The 19,679-nt window shown below is 45.4% G+C and overlaps 11 protein-coding genes across 11 annotated transcripts; 7 read left to right on the top strand and 4 right to left on the bottom strand.

Moving 5' to 3' along the window:
- Nucleotides 1-56: 56 nt before the first annotated feature.
- On the bottom strand, nucleotides 57-1,838 carry EDB82DRAFT_556840 (cytochrome P450; the record flags this gene model as incomplete). Its single annotated transcript, XM_025736343.2, has 5 exons — nucleotides 57-477; nucleotides 538-923; nucleotides 984-1,190; nucleotides 1,245-1,532; nucleotides 1,585-1,838. 5 exons carry the CDS (start codon nucleotides 1,836-1,838, stop codon nucleotides 92-94), a joined length of 1,521 nt encoding a protein of 506 aa, XP_025586959.1. The 3' UTR covers nucleotides 57-91.
- A 243-nt stretch (nucleotides 1,839-2,081) lies between these two features.
- Nucleotides 2,082-2,676, top strand: EDB82DRAFT_502095 (uncharacterized protein). The gene has a single exon (XM_065608660.1). It carries the CDS (start codon nucleotides 2,246-2,248, stop codon nucleotides 2,480-2,482), a length of 237 nt encoding a protein of 78 aa, XP_065465080.1. The 5' UTR covers nucleotides 2,082-2,245; the 3' UTR covers nucleotides 2,483-2,676.
- Nucleotides 2,677-4,053: 1,377 nt separating this feature from the next.
- EDB82DRAFT_197763 (uncharacterized protein) lies at nucleotides 4,054-5,455 on the top strand. Its single transcript, XM_065607187.1, has one exon. The coding sequence runs from the start codon at nucleotides 4,140-4,142 to the stop codon at nucleotides 5,238-5,240; it is 1,101 nt and encodes a 366-aa protein (XP_065465079.1). The 5' UTR covers nucleotides 4,054-4,139; the 3' UTR covers nucleotides 5,241-5,455.
- An 874-nt stretch (nucleotides 5,456-6,329) lies between these two features.
- Nucleotides 6,330-8,077, top strand: EDB82DRAFT_575992 (uncharacterized protein; the record flags this gene model as incomplete). The annotated part of the gene is made up of 5 exons (XM_065609969.1): nucleotides 6,330-6,501; nucleotides 6,598-6,667; nucleotides 6,780-7,074; nucleotides 7,245-7,658; nucleotides 7,697-8,077. Exons 2-5 carry the CDS (start codon nucleotides 6,642-6,644, stop codon nucleotides 8,075-8,077), a joined length of 1,116 nt encoding a protein of 371 aa, XP_065465078.1. The 5' UTR covers nucleotides 6,330-6,501; nucleotides 6,598-6,641.
- Nucleotides 8,078-8,495: 418 nt separating this feature from the next.
- EDB82DRAFT_537441 (uncharacterized protein) lies at nucleotides 8,496-9,977 on the top strand. Its single transcript, XM_025736339.2, has 4 exons — nucleotides 8,496-9,301; nucleotides 9,355-9,409; nucleotides 9,456-9,652; nucleotides 9,723-9,977. The coding sequence occupies exons 1-4, from the start codon at nucleotides 8,702-8,704 to the stop codon at nucleotides 9,915-9,917; spliced, it is 1,047 nt and encodes a 348-aa protein (XP_025586956.1). The 5' UTR covers nucleotides 8,496-8,701; the 3' UTR covers nucleotides 9,918-9,977.
- Nucleotides 9,978-10,339: 362 nt separating this feature from the next.
- EDB82DRAFT_525648 (uncharacterized protein) lies at nucleotides 10,340-11,128 on the top strand (the record flags this gene model as incomplete). Its single annotated transcript, XM_025736338.1, has 1 exon — nucleotides 10,340-11,128. One exon carries the CDS (start codon nucleotides 10,340-10,342, stop codon nucleotides 11,126-11,128), a length of 789 nt encoding a protein of 262 aa, XP_025586955.1.
- A 99-nt stretch (nucleotides 11,129-11,227) lies between these two features.
- EDB82DRAFT_525647 (ankyrin repeat-containing domain protein) lies at nucleotides 11,228-12,142 on the top strand (the record flags this gene model as incomplete). Its single annotated transcript, XM_025736337.1, has 1 exon — nucleotides 11,228-12,142. The coding sequence occupies one exon, from the start codon at nucleotides 11,228-11,230 to the stop codon at nucleotides 12,140-12,142; it is 915 nt and encodes a 304-aa protein (XP_025586954.1).
- A 1,227-nt stretch (nucleotides 12,143-13,369) lies between these two features.
- EDB82DRAFT_502084 (alpha carbonic anhydrase) lies at nucleotides 13,370-14,862 on the bottom strand. Its single transcript, XM_025736336.2, has 3 exons — nucleotides 14,431-14,862; nucleotides 13,785-14,365; nucleotides 13,370-13,716 (listed from the first exon to the last, which is right to left on the bottom strand). The coding sequence occupies exons 1-3, from the start codon at nucleotides 14,557-14,559 to the stop codon at nucleotides 13,515-13,517; spliced, it is 912 nt and encodes a 303-aa protein (XP_025586953.1). The 5' UTR covers nucleotides 14,560-14,862; the 3' UTR covers nucleotides 13,370-13,514.
- Nucleotides 14,863-15,789: 927 nt separating this feature from the next.
- EDB82DRAFT_502083 (Cullin repeat-like-containing domain protein) lies at nucleotides 15,790-16,775 on the bottom strand. Its single transcript, XM_025736335.2, has 3 exons — nucleotides 16,553-16,775; nucleotides 16,471-16,487; nucleotides 15,790-16,420 (listed from the first exon to the last, which is right to left on the bottom strand). The coding sequence occupies exons 1-3, from the start codon at nucleotides 16,769-16,771 to the stop codon at nucleotides 15,832-15,834; spliced, it is 825 nt and encodes a 274-aa protein (XP_025586952.2). The 5' UTR covers nucleotides 16,772-16,775; the 3' UTR covers nucleotides 15,790-15,831.
- Nucleotides 16,776-16,821: 46 nt separating this feature from the next.
- On the bottom strand, nucleotides 16,822-18,203 carry EDB82DRAFT_502080 (uncharacterized protein). Its single transcript, XM_025736334.2, has 5 exons — nucleotides 17,854-18,203; nucleotides 17,704-17,807; nucleotides 17,360-17,653; nucleotides 17,179-17,314; nucleotides 16,822-17,126 (listed from the first exon to the last, which is right to left on the bottom strand). Exons 1-5 carry the CDS (start codon nucleotides 18,067-18,069, stop codon nucleotides 17,112-17,114), a joined length of 765 nt encoding a protein of 254 aa, XP_025586951.1. The 5' UTR covers nucleotides 18,070-18,203; the 3' UTR covers nucleotides 16,822-17,111.
- An 83-nt stretch (nucleotides 18,204-18,286) lies between these two features.
- EDB82DRAFT_537435 (uncharacterized protein) lies at nucleotides 18,287-19,428 on the top strand. The gene has a single exon (XM_025736333.2). The coding sequence runs from the start codon at nucleotides 18,678-18,680 to the stop codon at nucleotides 19,263-19,265; it is 588 nt and encodes a 195-aa protein (XP_025586950.1). The 5' UTR covers nucleotides 18,287-18,677; the 3' UTR covers nucleotides 19,266-19,428.
- Nucleotides 19,429-19,679: the final 251 nt, after the last annotated feature.

Raw genomic sequence — 19,679 nt, 5'->3', positions numbered from 1 at the left:
TATAAAATGGTTTCTTTCCATGGCGGACTCTCGAAGCCCGTCCCAATCTATGTCTAACCAGATTCCCGAACAAGCTCTCTATAGTCGCCAGCTAGTGCTTTCGGTGCTTGACACGGGCGATGATGCCCTCCTGTCGAGCAAAGAAGGTGTTTCTAGTATGCCACTGGGTCTTGGCCTGGTCATAAAACTCGAACCGATAGTGTCGAATAAGCTGAGGAGTTAGCTTGTGCAGCTCGATCAAGGCAATGTTTTTACCCAGGCAGGTACGAGTGCCACCACCGAAAGCCATCATGTACTTGTCCATGTAGTTAGCGCGGGCTGGGTCCATCCATCGATCAGGGTTGAAGGTCTCTGCATCCGCGCCAAAAACCTTTTTGTCGAAATGCATCACGGCTGCGTTGATGCCAACAACATAGCCTCCAGGGATGAACTGGCCGCATAGGGTCATACCCTCAGGAGGTACTGTTCGGGGCAGGGCTGTTTCACACAAAAGTCAGACTGATTCAAAATGTTGAACGACGTTGCATCATCACTTACAAAGTTGTGCGCCGGGCCAGATACGAAGAGCTTCCTTGATGCAAGCGCAGAGATACGGCAATTGGCTCGCCTGTTTGTAGGTAGCAGGCATACTTAGATAACGTTCCTCAACTGCTTGATCAATCTCAGCCTCGAGTCGACGGTAGACTTCGGGACTGTGCATGAGATGGTAGAACAATGAGCGGAAAGCAATGGCCGTAGTATCACTGCCTGCAAAAAGCGCGCCATATGACTCTTGCTCAACATCACCCCAGCGGTAGTCCATCTTCTCGCCATTCTTCTCATATATGTTGAAGACTTGTTGGGTCATATCGGTTCGGGGAGCCTCGAGACGGGAGGTATAGGCCTCCTCCATTAGCCGTGCGGACGACTCTCCGATATTTTTGCTATTCTCATTTTATCAGCGGGGGTCTTGATTCTTGGAACCCTTGCTTGTGGCAACGTACACTCCCTTTGCAATTTCTTTACCCGCAGACGATAGCATACATCCCATGCCGATCAAGGGTCGCAAAGCTGGCGGAGCAACACCCATTAAGCAAACGAATGGGATCATTTTGTCCAGAGACTTAATCCAATCATTCTGATCCTTGCCTTCGTCAATGAATCCGAAAGCACGGCCGTAGAATAGTTCGCCGATAATGTCGAATGTGTACCTAGTAAAGTATGAGACATGATTTCTATGTAAGAAAAAGTGTTGATATTTTTACCAGTGAAGCCACTCTCCAATATCACAAGGCTTGCCTGAATCTGCGAACTGGCCCAATCTCTCCGTCAGGAGATCACTACAAGAATCGATGTACTCCTCTGACTTGGTCACATTTGTCATGGAGTAGATGTTACTGGTGATCCTTCGCCTTTGGCCGTGCTTTTTGTCGCTCTTACATGAGAAGACGTCACCATGGGGACTGAAACCGGTTGTGTTGTAGGGCTCATAGAATTGTGCTTTGTCCAATGCGTTGGAGAAGCGATAGATGGTCGCGAAAGCCTCGGGGCTGCTATGTGTATCAGTTTTGGATTTTTCTGTAGTTGGATTACTTCGCGACTTACTCGGAGCATGATACTTCATTTGGTGCAATGCGGATGAGCGGGCCATACTTGGCGTGAAGAGCTCTTTCATCCTTCTCAACATCTTCTGTCCAGATCTTGCGCATATACCACAGACGTGAGATGGTTGCTAAAAAGGGTCCTGGAATCTTTCTTAAAGGGTGGAAGGTGAGTGTGTAGATGAGCCAACCCAGCCAGTAAATGACCGGCAAGGCCACCAACATCCAGACATTAGCGAATACAATGTTAAGTAACATAGTGTTACACAAATCAAGAGAGAATCAGAGGAGAAGGTAGAAGGAACTTGATGAAGAAAGAAGAAGAATTTGAACACTACATTGTGCCTTTTATACGAGCATCGGCATTGACATAGTCCCATCGATCTGGGGCATGGATTAAGTGGTGGGCGATGGTCGGTATATGGAGAAAGTGAAAAGTATCCATTTGGGCCCGATCCCTGACTTTCTAACTTCCTACTCCGTCATTCATATCGTGGCTAACCCACTTATCCACAAAACTAACGTTCCATTTCAAATCGAAGCTACGGGTACATCGGACAGTGAACAAATGCCGCTGAGTCATCCGTCGGGTAGGGATTTTCGCGACGATCTACGAGTTTCGGTGTAAGTATGGATATCAACACAATCGTATCCCCGGGCGAACAATGCTCGGCAAGTTGCAGCAGGCCGGAGTGGTTACTGAACGCCAGCTTGTTTCGCCGACTATGAACAGAGAACAGGGGCTAAGTTGCTTACCAGACTGCGGTACTGAGTACGGACCTTTTAGGAACATGGAATGCCTCGCTTCTTTCATCACTCGCCTACAACATTCATTTTCTAGCCCGAGGGCAACCGTCAGAGAATCAGTGTTTCAATGGAAAGATATCAGAATCCAAGATTGACCCGTGTTGAACATCCACCACATGGCTTGTCAAATCGTCCTCGGACAGATTGCGTGGTACCCATGTCATGCTATGTGAGGGTGTGGATCGGAGTTCAAGACAAGCCGTAGCTATAAAGGTTTCTGGCGATGTACCATCCGGGTTATGTGCTGGAGCTCTATACATGGCTTGGGGGCGATGCAGGATTATTGCAAGGGAAACAGTGTATTATTAATTGAATTCCACTAGTTATAACATGAAAAGACATTTGCTTCTAGAGCAACTGCTTCTTCTGTTACCTTTTAGTACCTTCAATTATCACTTCTTTTTGGGAATCTCGGTTCAATTGACCGTATTATTTCCAGTTCCCTCTTATCTTCTTAGTCAAGTCCATCCTTTGATGATCCCTTGCTGAACCGGCTGTCACCCTAGTTGTAAACACCTTCCATTCTCTAGTAATGCTCTTTTCATTCATCGTTGCCGTGAGGGCTTCGTTGTCGAAGGGTTCATGGTTAGCTTCCAGTTCTATGGGTTTGCTCTGGAACAAAGTAAGTTTATTTCAGATAAGCGATTGAAGCGCTTGCGTATCATAGTGCTATGATTAAGCTCAGTGGTGATGAAGTTAGAGAAAGAGGGAGGGCCTGGAAGAAAAGGTGAACCACGCATTTTGGTATCGCAATTCATATTTCAGAGGTCACTGTGATTGAGATGGGGCCAATATGCTTTTGATAGATCGTTATGTTCAAATTCTGAGGAAGCCCTGCAGCCACAGTTTGTGTAACATGACATGAAAATACCAGTGATTGGTCGCTGGCAACCTGTCTGCGAGTTCTACCGGACACAGCCTGAAGTCCCTGGTCAGCTGATGATTCCCCGCTTCGGATGATCGTGATTAAAGCCTTTGTGATGGCCATGGTCAACGTCAAACCTCCTTAGCCATCAACCTTGACCAGTTTGTTTTTCGATATGGCCTCTACACTCTGGGTTGACCCATATGAGACTCTGGGAGTGGCACGGGATGCCAAGCTTCCTACAATTAATCTTACATATCGTCTGCACCTTCGTAGTCACATCAAGCGGCTATTCAACAACGCGGCCATGAAGGCCAATATGCAAAGAGAATTTCAGAAAGTCCAGGACGCTTACGATGTGATCATCAAAAAGAATGAACTGAAACGCGCCATTGAAACTATAATTGGCGGCGAACTCCAGCAATTCAAGGAATGTTGGGAAATCTTACTGCTAGCCAGGAAACCAACAGAAAAACATCTCATTGACAGCCTGACGAGGGAGAGGTGGTCGACAGTTTGCAAGAATTCGACTCAGCCAGGAGATCCACTTGATAGAGTACAGCCAGGGTGGTTGATTGGGGTAGTCTCGTGTATCCAACTATTCTATGACTTCATTTCACTGCTTGTAAGTTCATATCAACTCCCTACCGCCTGTTGGTTCTTTCGGATTTTCTCGTTCTCCGGTTGTAGCTCTTGTATGCAGGCATTTCACTAACGTGATGTTGGGGTAGTTGACGTCAATAAAGCGAACGTGGGTTCGAAGGAGCCATCCGAAATATGAGTATCAACAGCTTGAAACAAGCACAGCACTCTTTGGAGTGACGATTGAGAGAGACTCTCAGCAAGTTGATGTTGAGCTGCCCCTGATACTGGAAGGCCAGCATATAATGGCTACTCCTGACTTGGGGTCCGATTACAACGTCATGTCTGCAAGCGTGGTAAAACAGCTCAGACTAAATGTTCAAGATTGTTTCTTGTGTAAGTGCATGGGTAACAAATTTAAAATGGCAAATGGTCGCGTTATCACGTGTAAAGGGTTGGTATGGACTTGTTTTGCCTTTCCTTCAGAGGAAGCATTGAACCTCCCTATTGGTTTCCACGTCCTAGAGCCTCTCGCCACCTCTATCGTTATCGGTAGAAAATTCCTCAATAAGACAAGTACTCTCACAACTCACCTTAACCGATTTGTACACTCTCCTCGCCCATTTTGGAATGCATTGTCCACTTCACGGATACTTCACCTCAAAGCGCCTTCTCGAACACTCCAGTGCTCTATCAACAGTACTCTGGTGGGAGCGAACGTCGATACAAGGGCAGAGATGAATCTAGCCTCGCCCGAATTTGCTGCCCGTTCCGGAGTCCGAATCAAGCCCGCCGATCAACAACACCAGTTCGTTCAGCTTGCGGATGGATCGATCACTTCCATTATTGGTAGTTTCCGTGCAAGATTTAACCCTTTCGATAAACCCTCAAACAAAACACTACGACTGGGTCCTCGCATGCAGAAGTTTTACATCCTCGATGGTCTCACTTCGGATGTCTTGCTCGGCCGTCAACTCCTTCTTGAGATGTATGCCTTCGTTAATCAAGTTAATCAATCTAACACATTTTTCGATATGAAACGCCCGTCTCTGCATGACGACCTGAATGTTATCGCCTGGATTGAGGAATGGCGTGGTATGTTTGGCTGGCACCCAGTTGAGCGCGACTATCGTGAGTTCTCTCTCCCACTCCCATTGCAGTTTCTTTTTCTTTGCTGCTTAAGTAATATCAAAGTAGTCGATGTAAAACATTCTACCTTCTGGTTTAACGTTGAAACGGACGTTCTTAATGAACGTGACCGACCTCACCAGATTCAGACTTGTCTCACCGAGGCAGAAGAACAGATGCGCCAAAAACAAGAGCTTTACCTGAAGAGAAGGCAGCAGACTGTAGAAGCCAACAAAAAACAAAAGGTTGCGAATGTTAGCGTGAATCGGTCACAATAGAGCTTCACTATAAGCTTCAGAATTGAATACAGCGCTTGTTAAAACACAGTCACTTCAATTCATGTCTCAGCCTATGACATTGATTGGCGATACCATGGCCATCCTAGAAATTGAGGCTGTCGTTATGTTTTCTGCCTACTGACCTACAAAAGAGGAGTCGAGCAACAGTCAGACTAGTAGAAACACTTGTAGACTGTGAGTTCAATCTTAGCTTCAGCTATATCAATACAGGTGTTGTTATTCTCATGCTTATATTGAGTATGTACGATTTGCAGATCCGGCAAGAACAGGTTTTGCAAGGGAAGGTATCGAAATCAATTAATCTCATGGGTCAACATGATATTAATAGACAAAAATGCTCCCATGGAGTCCCCAGCAAAGCCCCCAAGTTTCAATACTCGTATTGTGTAACAGTCGCCCTGTCGTCATTTTTAATCTGACGGCCAGTGCAGAGCTCCCATGACAACAATATGTATCCTAAGCAGACACTCTCTATCAGAAGATGTCAGCGACAAATAGATAAACAACAGTTAGTTAAAGTACAGACGTACCTGCGATGCCAACAAGGATCTGAGATTAGGCTTGAGAGCATGTAACAGTTTCCAGGCAGCAAGCGTAATGGACGCCTGTTCCAGTGCTCCAGGGACAAGTCTTTGAGAATTGGCCGGAACAGACTGTACTCGGCGGTCTTGGAATACACAATCCATTGTCCTGGGCTGTAGAAGAGCCAACCAGAGCCAGAGTGACAAAGAGGATACCTGAGGTGAACTCCATATTGCTGATATTTAAACAATGAGGTTGTGATAGTGAGCTTTATGCAAGGTAGAATGAAGTAATGACTGGAGAGATAAAGAGAGGAGTTCAATGAGATATGATGGCACCTTGATATGTTTTATAATTGAAGTCCAATCCGGGGACACAGCTTCTTCCCCTTATGTTCTGAGTGCATCATGCAATTCTACCCCGGTTTGATAAACCAAGTGTAGAGAAATACCGCACGGATGTAACCACTAATCCCTACTTCTCATCGATGAGGAAACCATGCGCGTTTCAAAACTACATAACCTCAGGCGACTGCCTTGATTGATACTATGAAGACTGTATCGGGTTGATTGCACCGTTCAGTCAGCGATATCTCAGTAGTCCGCATCTTAGTACTCAATGCTATTATAATTATAGTGAAGGATTACGTACCACTCGTTGCTCTTCAGCTAGGATGCTATACAAAACTTACTTGAATAAGTACCACTTTCCTTAAACTGTATATATGATACGATCGATGATTGGAAGTTGAGCTAACGTCTCTCCTAGGTAGGTTCTATTAATCTCTAGGTATCTTCTCTAATAGCCGACATAGTGAACTACTTGTACTCGAGTCATTCATCGGGTGGGAACTTCTCAATGGGGAAAACAATGATCAACAACAGGTAACCCTACATTCTTTAAACTGTACCGAAACTTACCCATGCAAGATCATACCAATATCTGGGATATTTTATCTCTTTTAAGAAGCTATAACCTAATTGTCAAACGATACAGTACCATGATTGACGAGGATTCAAAATATTTTTGTTTGAGTGGCGATATCCGCGTTTGTGGCGGGCCAAGCACCTGGCACGTTGTCGACTGGGATCGGAGACGCGTAGTTTCGGTGACTATGGATGGTGAACAGGACGACGGCAGTCTTCTCATTGAATTTTACAGCCGTCTCAACCATCAGATATCTTCCGAAACTTACAGGATTTACGTATCCGAAAGTGGAGAGATTATTTCTACACATTTTGGCGCGAACGATGACATGAACTACTGCATACACTATCCATCGGCGCAAAAGGTTTCTCTTCCAGAGGATATCTAGACGATTCGGCGAAATGAGCTTTAACTCGACAGGCTTGGCCCCGATGCCGACCTCGTTGCATGTCTCCCATGCGCAGGCAAATCAACTCAAAAGGCTTACCAACACTTGTCTACTGTAAAGACAAAGCATCACTAATTAATGAGTAGGTCGTCTCTAAATACTATTTTATGTGGCAGTATGCAAAAGCGTCCTGGAAAGAAATGAATCTGTGGATACGTCTTCCACGACACCCAAACATCGTACCTTTTGACTGTGTCGTCATTGATGAGATCGAGGGTGGCGTGGTTGGAATCACCAGTGTCTATGTGCCAGGGAATAGTCTTGAGGATAACAAGTCGCGCGTTTTCAAGCTCAAATGGCTGCTGCAGCTTATAGGGGTTGTAGACGAGTTGAACCTTGTATGCGACATCTCACACCAAGACATTGCTCCGCGACACATTGTCGTCAACGAAACAACAGACTGTATCGTGCTCTTTAACTTCAACTTTACAACGCGCATCAGTCATCCACCCGAAGAAGGAGAGGCGTATGTGGAAGCGAGGAACGATGTCAAGGGAGTGGTATTTACTGCCTTTGAGATTAATACTCGGCATGACAGTGTCCCAAGTATGCCTCACGAAGACCAAACCTCGATAGCCTGGCGTCGGAATGGATAAAACACCCGGATGTGATGCTTGACCATCCAGTTGAATCATATCAAATTCTACTGAAAGAATGGCAGAAGCGAAGGACAGGGCATGTATCTCCGCTCAAAGACGCAAGACACATTAGCTGGCCATCAATGCCAAAACCGCCGCAGAAGTCCGTTTTGGTGAGAAAGGTGAATGGGGAGTCATTCAATGTCATGATGGATAACTTCTTTGAGAAACGACAGGATGCGTGGGCTAGGGTTGAAGAGGTTGTACGCTGGGACCGGCCACCACAGAGAGGATTAGAGAGTGGGACTCGTGTTCTCTGTACCGGCGATATAATAGCCTGATAGAAATTCTAGATCCTGTCGTGCAGTTTGTATGATTATATCGAGAACATAGGTCACAACTACGTAGACGAACGATCAAACAGCTTAAGTAATATAGACATCTCGTCTTGACAGGAGTACAAATATCTCTATACTAATATGATCATAATAGCGGGTTCGCCCCCTCGTAGTCTATTTAACTTCGACTGTGTCGTCCTTGGTTGCATTAGCGAATCTTATGCGCTATATGGTTTGTTGAGTAGGCGTCCTAGGCAGTGTTGAAGCTGTACTGGTTGTTCTCTGTTAATGATTGAGACCCCGCAAGTATGGCTGGCCTCATTTCAGCCTCAGCCTGGTATCCAAGTTTGGGGCCATCTCGTAAGCGGAATATGAAGGCTGAGACAATGTGACCTGAAAGCCTCGACATATGCAGAATACACCCCGCTCTTGATTTGCATCAGATCATCTTGTTTCCCTCTGTTACTTTGTCATCAAATATGATATGTTTGAGGCTCCACCATTACTTTCATAAACAAACACGTCTCATTCCTTACGCTGTTATTGCTTTTAAGATCGGTGGCACGAATCAGACACTTTTAATTCGCTTTTCACCATTGGTCGGGACCGACCGAAAATGCGACGACGATGCCGGGAAGTTTTTCCAAGGTTGTCAGAGGAGGGAAGGAGGATAAGAATGCCTTCAAAGTCGAAACCACAACCACGAATAATGCAAGTATCATTACAGTCGATGCCCGAGGAGACAGGAACAGTGATAAAGCGACCGCTGATTTAGCGGAAGCTTTGAGCCCTGTTACTGGTGGACAAGAGCCTGCGCAAGCGTCGGTGTCTAATACATCACTGTCATCGGTGGAAACAGTTGAGGATGAAGCAGATTGCTGGGGATTGTTCACTTTTATCGAAAAAGGTCGGGATGAATCTGGCATTGTCGACATCGTGGCTATTCATGGTCTTAATGGCCATTACTACAAAACCTGGTCCACATCGTCAACAAAGGGAAGTAGAATCAACTGGCTAAAAGACATGCTTCCTGAACGCATACCTAATGCCAGAATTATGTCCTTTGGATACAATACCAATGTTCAGTTCAGCAAGTCCACGGCAGGCATCAGCGACTTCGTCGAGGGTCTTCTTTCGGACCTCATGTCATGCAGGACAAGCCACCAGGAAAAGACACGGCCTATCATATTTATTTGTCACAGTCTAGGTGGCATCGTCTTCAAACAAGTAAGTTTGTCCCTCTTCGTTTTATGATATTGTTGACTCACAAACGATACAAGGCGTTGGTGAGAGCTCGGGAACGCGATAGGTACACCGATCTCCTTAAGCATATTCGTGGTGTGGCTTTTTTTTGGAACACCGCACGGCGGATCATCGTCAGCAGACTTCGGCAAGGTGCTTGCATCGATTCTCAAAGCGTCCACTATGGGGATCAATACCAACACCAAGGTGGTCAATGATCTCAAAAAGAACTCGCAAGCGCTGTATGAGATCACTCAGTCTTTCGTGGATCGCAGCAAGGCATTGCACATTGTCACTTTCTACGAAACAGAGAAAATGGAGTTTCTAAGTGCACAAGTAAGAACTCAGCCTAGTTCCAGAGATATTGTCAATCTATATACTGAGCCTGACGCTGACTATGTTATAGATCATGGTCAAAGAATCTGCTGTCTTGAATCTACCAAACGAGATACCGGTGCTTATTAATGGGAACCATAGCAGTATGTGCAAGTTTTCAAACTCTGGGGCCGCGAAAAGGAGTTTCACCCGTGTTTACTCTCACTTGGAGGAAATGATCAGTGGTCTGATAAAGAACGAAGTCTCTTATCCTGCCAGTAAATGATAATTCTATAGAAGTTACATAAGTATATAGCTAAGAATGATGAAAGATCTGTCACATGAACAACAACTTGAATGTTTTCGCGGCTTCTATCATAAGAACTACGAATCTTATCGTGAAAGAAATCCAGATCGAGTCGCAGGCACATGTGAATGGTTTCTGAGACACCCAGAATATCGCGAGTGGAGGAACAAGGAAGCTTCCAGCCTCCTCTGGGTGTCGGCAGACCCTGGATGTGGGAAATCAGTTTTGGCCAAGTTTCTGGTAGATTCTGTGCGAAAAGAAAAGAAGGCTGAAAAATCACGGCCTGAGTTTATTTGCCATTTTTTTCTTCAAGGACGACAATGACGAACAGCGCAATTCGCTATTTGCGCTGCGAGCACTACTACATCAGATATTTACTGATGATAAGGCTTTGCTTCGGCATGCTTTCAATGTATTTGAAAGCAAAGGCCAGGTCATGTTTTGAAGAGTTTCACAGTTTGTGGGATATTCTCTCCAGTATCGCCAAGGATCCATCGGCCACTAACTTGCTGATTATTCTCGATGCCTTGGATGAGTGCGCAAAGAACTCGCAGAGCCAACTGTTGAAACATCTGAACAAGCGTTATCATGAAAAGGTACTGAAAGAGAAGCCATTATTCATGGTCATTCTTCTGAGTCGTCCTGAGAACATGATCAAGTATTCTTTCAGTCAGAACGTTGCTGCCGTGCGTCTTCGCGGCGAAGACCAGACAGGTCCCATTAGCGAGGTTGTGGAACTAGTAGTTCGCAGTCATATCAATGAGCTCAGTGGTCAAGGCTTACCGCATGATCTCTTGTTGGGGCTTGAAAGGACTCTCATTACAAAGGCCGACCGAACCTTTCTGTGGACGACGCTCATGATAGACCTCATCGAAGAAGCGGCATCATCTGGGGCATCGCAGAAGGAACTCGAGGACCTTTTGGGCAACGAGGATATATACGCGATATATTCAAAGCTACTTGAGCGTAGTCATGAATCGAATGAAGCTAAGAAACTCCTCGAGTTGATTCTGGCGGCGGCTCGACCTTTGACTCTCGACGAACTCAATATGGCAATGGCAGTAACCCCACAACAAGTATCTTTTAAGGAGCTCGAGTTCAATCTAAAGAGTTCCGTTGAGAGCCATCTGAAGAACGTATGCGGGCATTTCATTCGTGTTATACATTCTCAGGTATTTCTTGTTCACTAAACCGCACGAGAGTATCTTCTCCAGCAACATGAAATGAGAAGGTCCAATTCACTTGGTATATGGCATAATTGTTTCTCTCTTGATCAATGCCATGTCACAATGTTACAATCCTGCATCTACTATCTTTTTCTCCGAATTGTTTCCACCGACGCTGAGCTTGAAAGAGAGCGTTTCGCTCGATATGCTTCATCATTCTGGTCACACCATTTCGCTCGTCTCGCCACTATTCAAGAAGGATTGGAGGTATTTAATGTGATTTTGGATATAGCCATACGCAGTGGTGCTGGTCCCTGTCAAAACGCTCAGAAGTGGTGTGTTATTCACGACCTTGTCGTTCATTTAGATCATTGGCGATTATGTCTGTCCACTGACAGTAGTTCAGACGACAACATTATTTCAGACGACGAAGATGTAGATCTATCGGTTGCTACATCCAATCCCATTTCACAGCAGACTGGAAAGACCGGACACGGCTATCTTCATCCTAAGATCATTGACAACGGGTTGAATGCGCTTATTATCAGTTTGCTGCTTGACCAGGGAATTGATGTCAAAGCGACTGATCGCTCGGGGAGGACACTTCTACACTATGCATATACTTTTGGATCGCTGTGGCTGGTGTCAACGTTGCTCAATTATGGCCTTGATGCCTCTGCGCTAGACAACGAACACAACACACCTTTGCATTCTCTCGCCAAACATTCTCTTCCCTTCAGAGACGAAGGAGAATCCTTCAGAGACGAAGAAGAATTAGGAATTAGAGCCGAAGGGGACCGCCTAATGGTCTACCCATCAACAAATAATCCCAAAGCAATCATAAACGTCCTTCGTTCCCACGGCGTCAATCTTGATGCTGTTGACGGTAACGGGAGAACAGCGCTTAATGACATGATCAGGCGGCCAACATACTGCGATGGATTTGGATCCGGATTAATCACAGCATTGAAAAACAGTGGAAGGGATGAATATGCTTCAGATGCTGACATCTTTGATAGTGATGAAGAGGATTTCTAATTGTCTTTAACTTCATCAGATTTAAGTGGGGGAATGTAGATACGGCATACCAAGGGACATAGCAGTGGTCATTAGGCGCATAGATGCTTCGATACGTTAGTCTGATTTAACTGTGAATGAAAGCGTCCGATGAATTTTTTTTCTCTTAAATAATTACCTTGCATTTGAGCAGCCAACAAGTGGACGATGCTGTTGTTGCTTGCCAATTGCGCCTCTATTGCTGCACCTTAAGCGAATCTCAGGACACGGACATTCAATGGTCGTCAACAACCAAGGAAACTAAATGGTCATTGACTTGTTATGACATCAACAGGCATGTCGTATAAGGGATTAGGGAAGTTGCCGTGACCGCTAGGCGTGTCGTCCTTTGCAAATTACATAGTAAAATTGTGATATTGCGTCCTTGATTAATATGAACCTGGTCTCGCATGCTGCTCATCTCTGCTTTGTGGTTGATATCCTGAGTGAGTTGTCTATAATATAGGTGAACATAGCATGAAACATATCTTACCTTTTTTATCATTGTATTTACAGGAGAAGCGTCAGTTGTCATTTCTTTGCCGAGGGCCAAGAACTGTGAAGTTCGGCAATAGCTAGTACCTTCTGAGCAATGGTCCATCATTTGGTTCAGTAGTCCAACTTTCTACCTTACCTAGCTCGTTATCGGAAAAAGTTCAAAGAAATAGACTTTATGGTAGTCTTTGAAATTGCAAGGGATCGCTATCCACAGCCGAGCGTTACAGATAAGCTTAACCACCAATTGGTGGATCGATCTCCAAAAGCCTCACGACTTGACTCGCGGCAAAACCATAAATCCCACCCTCATCAAACATAGTCTCCCAAAACCTCCCGATGCCAAGACTTGACGACTATCACAACTTGACAACGGGTGGCGTCGCACCGTTAAACGTTCAACGAGCGCACTGCATAAACAGGTGGTGGAGACTAGAGAGGATCAGCGCTGCAAACTACCAGCCAAGGTTAGCTACAACAGACTAGAGATGGAGAAATCGAACGGTTCCCCACGTTTCTCCGAACGTTAGAGTTGCCAAGATATAGACTACGGGGCCGTGGCGTCTAGCGGCGATATCAACCCGGAGCATAATGGTAGATTCATCGTATATACGACGGACTTTTATTCGTTTCTTGGACATTGATTACCGAAGGCGAAGAAATATTCGTTTATCCACTTGGCAAACACAATGCAGGGGGCAGGTTTCGGAAATGATCCTAATGTATGCTGGTATATATCATATATCCAATAAGTACAGTGTACAAAATATGCACAATAAAAAGATACAATCGCTCAAATAGCCACCCATCTAAGATCACAAACTCCTCTAATTTACCCAACCACCCAATAATACAAAATTTACTCAGAGTCGTCATCAACCTCGTCAGCAAGCATACTCAAAACATTCTCCTCTCCAGGGGAGTTCTGAGGGAAGCGAGCATTGTAGCCAATAACAGATCGGGCCTTGAGGTAAGTCTTGGTAGGGATGGAAACCTTTTGTGTGGAGACCAGCCAAGTGACGCCCTCACTGCAGGGCGGTGTAGTAAGCGAACCAGAGTATCTAGACAGAGACAAATGTCAGCATATCTTACATCAGACTATTACTTCGCTTCGGAATTGGCGACTTACGATTGGAACTCGCCAGCGTTGAGAAGAGAGACGATCTCGGACATCTTGAGAGGCTTGGTGTGGGTAGTTTCGCCCAGGGTTGCAATCTTATCCACCGAGTTGAGGACGGTGGTAGCGACGGTGGATTTTTGAGCGTGGGTCGTCTTGAAATCCTTGCCGGTCGCGTCCCGAGCGGCAGCCTTGGCTTTGTAGGTAGCGTTGGGAAGTCCATCGTCGAGATCGATGTAAATTCCAATGACGGCGAGTTGCTTGTCCTCGCTCTGGTGAACCATATGCATCTCCATGGCCATACTGGTACCGTCATCGAGATGCTCACTTGGGAGGTGGAAGTGGAACTGCTTCAGGTGGTAGACTGTGTCATCGAGGGTGATTTTACCGCCCATGCCTTCAGTGACGACTTCGACGGTGCTTCCGAGGTTCTCAAACTCTGCGCCATCGTGGAAGTCGGGGATCTCAATCTGAAGGTCCAATGCCGAGAGGATCTTGTGGGTGCCGTTGGACAGGTTAATGGGAGACTGATGCTTTCCAATTGCGCAAAGCTCATTGGCCTTGGGGTCTAGGTTGAACCAATTGGCAGGTCCCTAATAAGCATTGTCAGCTTGACTGCAGCCCGCTCCGCTGGTAGACAGTTGGGATGAACACTTACATTGGCAGCTGAGTAGCCAAACTTGGGGGCCTCAATCGCATCAGCTCTTCGGTGAAGATGCGTTCCATAAGCACAAGACGCCAATGCCTGAGGCGCAAAGGTAGCCAAAAGAGGGATCCAAGAATACATGATGAAAGACTCGAACAAGGGGTCAATGTTAAAACAAAGTTGAACTTGGCGGGGAAACGGTTGAAAAAGAGAATATAAACTCAAAAAGGGTGTCGGTTGGTTGGAACTGCTTCTGCCAGATCTGAGACCAACGAGCGGAAAGATGTCCAATATTTAAGTATTTTCAACTCGATCATCCTACTCTTCCCGACATCATGTAGAGTATATTTGGAATCCCTGTCATAAGTCGGGGTCTGTCACTCGGCTGGGGCTTACCATCCATTGCAATATTACTGCAACAACCTTATTGCGGTAATCTATGCTTAGCTCATGTCATCGGAGTTTAGAACAAGAAGCTTGTTGGAAACTGAAAGACAGACTCGGCAAATGTCACGCCACAGTGAGCAGAAGACCCAGTGACCTGACAGGGGCAAAGAGTGATCTATACTGTAAGTGTGCTGCAACATGTAAGCTTTTGGAGGGCTGTGGATCTATTACGGGGTATTTGGAATGCTAGAAAATAAGCATGGCTGGGTACTCCTTTTTCGGTTTTCATACGCGCAACCCGACGTGGTTGTTGAAGATGAGGTTAATTTATGCGCGTGTCATGTAGAGTATTGCCTTGACCCGTGATTGGACTCGAGACGAGACTGAGATTGAAACAGAAGTTTAAGTTTGGACCAGACGCGTTTCTTAACTACTGGACGGACTATTCACCATCGAGAGTAGCACATGAGGAGCGTTGTATTGAGACTAATTCGTATTGCCAAGTAAACATTCGCTTCTCAATGATACTCTAGAGTTACAAAAGTGACGCAGGCCAGATCCATTCTTGCGCCCCCATCAAAGAAAAGACAAGATCCCGCGGAGTGTAACATGGATTTCTCCATCTGCCGTTGGAACTGGTGAAGGTATTCAGCTGGCTGGCCTAGACGCTCAAGTTACACTCCAACATGCGCTACTGCAATGCGCTAAAAAACCGTTAGACAGGGGTTCTTTTCAGTGCTGGGATGGCTCAGACGGGGGGCCTGAAGTCTGGAAGTCTGGACTTCTTGGCGGTGCTGGTGGCTTAGACAGAGACTAAGAAGTGGTTATGGCTTGACAGATGTTACCCTGTAATCTTGTAATTTCATTACCCTAGACAAGTTTGTAAGAATTGTATTTTCAATCTACACGGAGAAATTAAGCTTATCATTGAAACCATTCGGAGATATCAAGTCTTGGGCTCTAGATAAAGGTAAAAGAGAAAAATGCATGAAAAAGTAAGAATTGTATTTTTGAAACGTGGTTATTTCATTGCCGAGCGGCCGCTAGATTGTTGACACAATGTGACGAATTATTCCCTAATCCAGCGGCAATCTCATCGACTTCCCTCTCAAGCTTCTCAACCTCAAATACAAACGGCAAATGAAAGCTCTTGCTAATACTCTCTTTCCAAGAGATAGAATGCGAATCAACACGTCGCTCCTGAAAATCCCTTATCATATCATAAACTCTACCCACATTCTCTTCCTTCTTCTCAACTGCCCTTTGAACACAGATGATTATCCAATCATCGAGTTCCTCCCAGACTTCAGTTCGCCACTTAACAAAATGAAGAAGACGAATAGGATAAAAGCCTTTCCGACCCTCACTTGTATGTCTAAGAATATAGTGTCGATTGAGAAGATTGAGTATACGGTCGACCTTTGTGGCACTCGAGACATACCGATCCCATTCGGCAAAGTAAGTGCCTAGACGAAGGCTTTCATCTTCGCATATAATCTTGAATTTCACGGACTCTAGATGCTCGGCGAGGAATTTTGATACGTCGTTGTAAATGTCTTTTCCAAGAAGCTCCCCATCTTCGAATTTTTTGCCGACGATTAATTTCGATACAGCTCTGCTAAAAGTCAACCAGGGTCAACGTAGATAATAGGATGCTTAACTGACGTGTAAAGGTCCATATACTGCAGATTTAATCCTGGTTAGCATCGTGAAGATAAACGGCATTGTTTTTTCTTTCGCAACTTACGGTACTTGGAGTCATCTTAGCTTCAGGATTCTGATGAATGGAAGCCACGCCGTTCATTAAAAACGCTCGTAAAGCTTCAATGTCGCTCGCGTCTGGCATTCTTTGACCCTCCGCTGGTGCTGTGCCTTCTGCCATGATGAGATGTTGATCAAAAACTCGATGTTTCCCCGAGCGATAAGGGCGGTGCCTGAAAGTTTCACACAAGAGCAAATCTTTCATTTGGAGTCAGCATGCATAGATACCACACGTGTTACATCATGGAGTTTCAGCCATTTAGGCAGCATAATGAGTCATCACACAAGCTGTGATTCAGAGTATCAGAAAAATTGACCGCTGAAAGCATAAGAGACGAAATGACTAGGTCAGCTTATGCCCCTTAGACTATGGCTCTTGGACTACTTATTTTTGTACTCTAGGACTTAGGAGGCCAACATTTCTGCTACCCACTAGCCAGCCCAGGCTAGACCTGCAAGTCATAGATCATTCCTCCAGTAATATCGATTTACGATTTAATCTTGTTACATATCGAATTTACTTGAAAGCACACACTTAGCAGCTATTACCATGGATGTTTCTGTGTCATGTTAGTATCAGCCAAAACTAAAGAGGGTATTTGAACAACTTACCCTACCGTCCCAGCACCAAAAGGTTCCGCTGTCATCGCAGTTCTTTTCCTTGATGACCTTGAGCATACCTCGTACACTCTCATCAGCCTCTAACAGAGCCCCGCAATCCCATGGAATCTCAATAGAGCCCATATCACTGCTTCAGTCAGCCACGTCCACATTCTATAAAAGGTAGACTTACGTATTGACCTCGCCTGGATGAAGAGCCAGAATACATGTTTCAGACCATTTTCCGCCTCTTCTCTTCAGCTCAAGTGCCATATGTCTCAGAGACTGGTTCAACGCGGCCTTGCTTGCGCCGTATGCTGCATATCCATCTTCGTGGCCGAGGAAGTTGGTAGTTGAACCGGAGTCGGATGAGATGAAGATGACCTTTGAGGGAGGACTTTCTGGATCCAGGTTGACCAGTTTCTGGGCGCAGATAATGGGACCGATGGTGTTGGTGGTTAAATGATACGCAAAGTCTTGGAATGTTCTAAAGCAGATTAGCAGTTATAAAATGCCATGACCATGGAGCAGTATTACAACTCTGTTGCCCGGTTTGGGTATTTAAGTACGCCGGCGTTGATGATGATATTGTCCAATCTCGTACCACCTTTTACAACTGTACTCATTCTAGCAGCAAAGTTCTGAAATAGTAAGCTTCTCTCCATTACTTGATGGGACTGAACTTACGTCGATGCTCTCACTGCTGGTGACATCACACTTCTCAACCATGCAATCTTTTCTGTCTTTCTGAGCTTGAATAATACTAGATAGTTGCTTTGCGTTATCCGGATCGCGTGCAGTTGCGATGACCGACTGTCCAGCCTCCAGAAGCTGTCTGACGAACTCAAGACCGATGCCTCGGGAGGCGCCAACGACCACCCAAGTTTGAGGTGACTCAGCCATGTTGAGAGTTGAAACGCTTTGGTATACCAAGGTGAATTGTGAAAATGTTATGAATGAATATTTGATGTTTTCCAAAGAAGGAATGTAGTCTTTATATAATTAATTTTCTAATGCATGATGATGAGAAGCTAACCGTGTGGAGGATCTACAAGCGCGGGGTACGATAGCGTCAGATGAGGTTGCTCGTCTCAATTTGGCAGTTAAAATGCAATTTATTCACACGGCAAAAAATAAATATCTTGCTCGCCAGCCTTAGAGTATCAAAAAAGATAACCACTAAAAGCATAAAGGACGAAATTATTAGGTCACATTATTCTCCTCAGGGTGTAATTCGTAGACTGCTTATGTTTACACCCTAAGACTTAAGAGATCTTTTCTAACCAGCAGGCCAGTTAGAATAGATTCAACCGTTAAAATAGATTCAACCCAGCGTGTTGAGATGAGAGTTCCCAAGTTTGGGGCGCTCTTGCCTCGCAGATAACCTTCCTACATCATGGCACCTCCTCTAATTGTATCACAGGGAAGGAGGACCTTTTCATTGTCCACAGGCCCAGCCCTCCATTGTTTTCTCTTCATCACCAACTTCTTCAGACTTGGGCGCATTCAAAATGGATATCACCACCGACAACGTACTCCTCTCTGACCAGTTTATCATTAGCTGCGGGACCGTGACCCTCAACAAGCAATCCAAAGTTCTACTCATCTTCAAGCGGACAACGACCGAATTACCCGACGGCATTATACACCATTTCGATGAAGTATTCCTCCCTGAAGACTGGAAAGATATAGGCGAGTCGCTCGAAAAAGCAGCTATACGAGGAGCATATGAGAAAACCGCGGTGGAGGGACTTTTACTTCCTGCTCATATCATGACCAATGCGACCATTCCAACTTCTCAAGAAGACTCCCCAAGCAGTCACATCACTGAGCCTATCGCTGTCTCTCATCGAGTCCACCGGGGAATTCTCGACATTATCTTCTGGTACATCGCCGAGGCGACTACTTCCACCATTCCTCTGGTAGTAGGGAAGCCCGGGGAGGAACGGAATTTCGTCCCTTTCTGGATGGATATTAATGAGGCCAGACACTTTCTCTCCTTCACTAATGAAAAGCGCATTTTGGAGGAAGCCATTGCTGCAGTCGAAAGAGGACAGGCATTAGCTGAACAAGCTGAACATGCTGGAGAAGCTGAATGAGGAGCAGCCTACATGGTTATCCAAGGCGGGATGCAGAATTACTCTACTATTCTATGGCCATGGAAGTCATGCAGGAGGCTTGACATTGAGACATTTGTATTTTAATTGGGAACCCAGGAACAACTGCGGATTACTCTGCAAGCTGGCAAATTATAAATTCGTCATTCTGTTTTCTTATCTTGTTTGCCTCTCTCCATTTCACTTGTAACCTGATGTGCATCGTCGTCGCTGACTTGTTTGGGTAAGGTCAAGACTCAAAAGAAGCAGACCTGATCTCGCTGTGTGGTACATCCTGACCTACTGATATGCTACTTGAGTTGACATTGGCTGGTTTCTCCCTGCTACATTGCCAATTGTTTCAACAGCACTAACTTTGAGCAGTTGCAGTTGCAATTGGTGAGTAAAGTGGTCATG

The sequence above is a fragment of the Fusarium venenatum genome (assembly GCF_020744135.1).
Source record: "Fusarium venenatum strain MPI-CAGE-CH-0201 chromosome Unknown EDB82scaffold_2, whole genome shotgun sequence".
NCBI classification, from domain to species: domain Eukaryota; kingdom Fungi; phylum Ascomycota; class Sordariomycetes; order Hypocreales; family Nectriaceae; genus Fusarium; species Fusarium venenatum.
The sequence above is the reverse complement of the archived record's forward strand: the minus strand, read 5'-3'. Positions and strand labels throughout refer to the sequence as shown.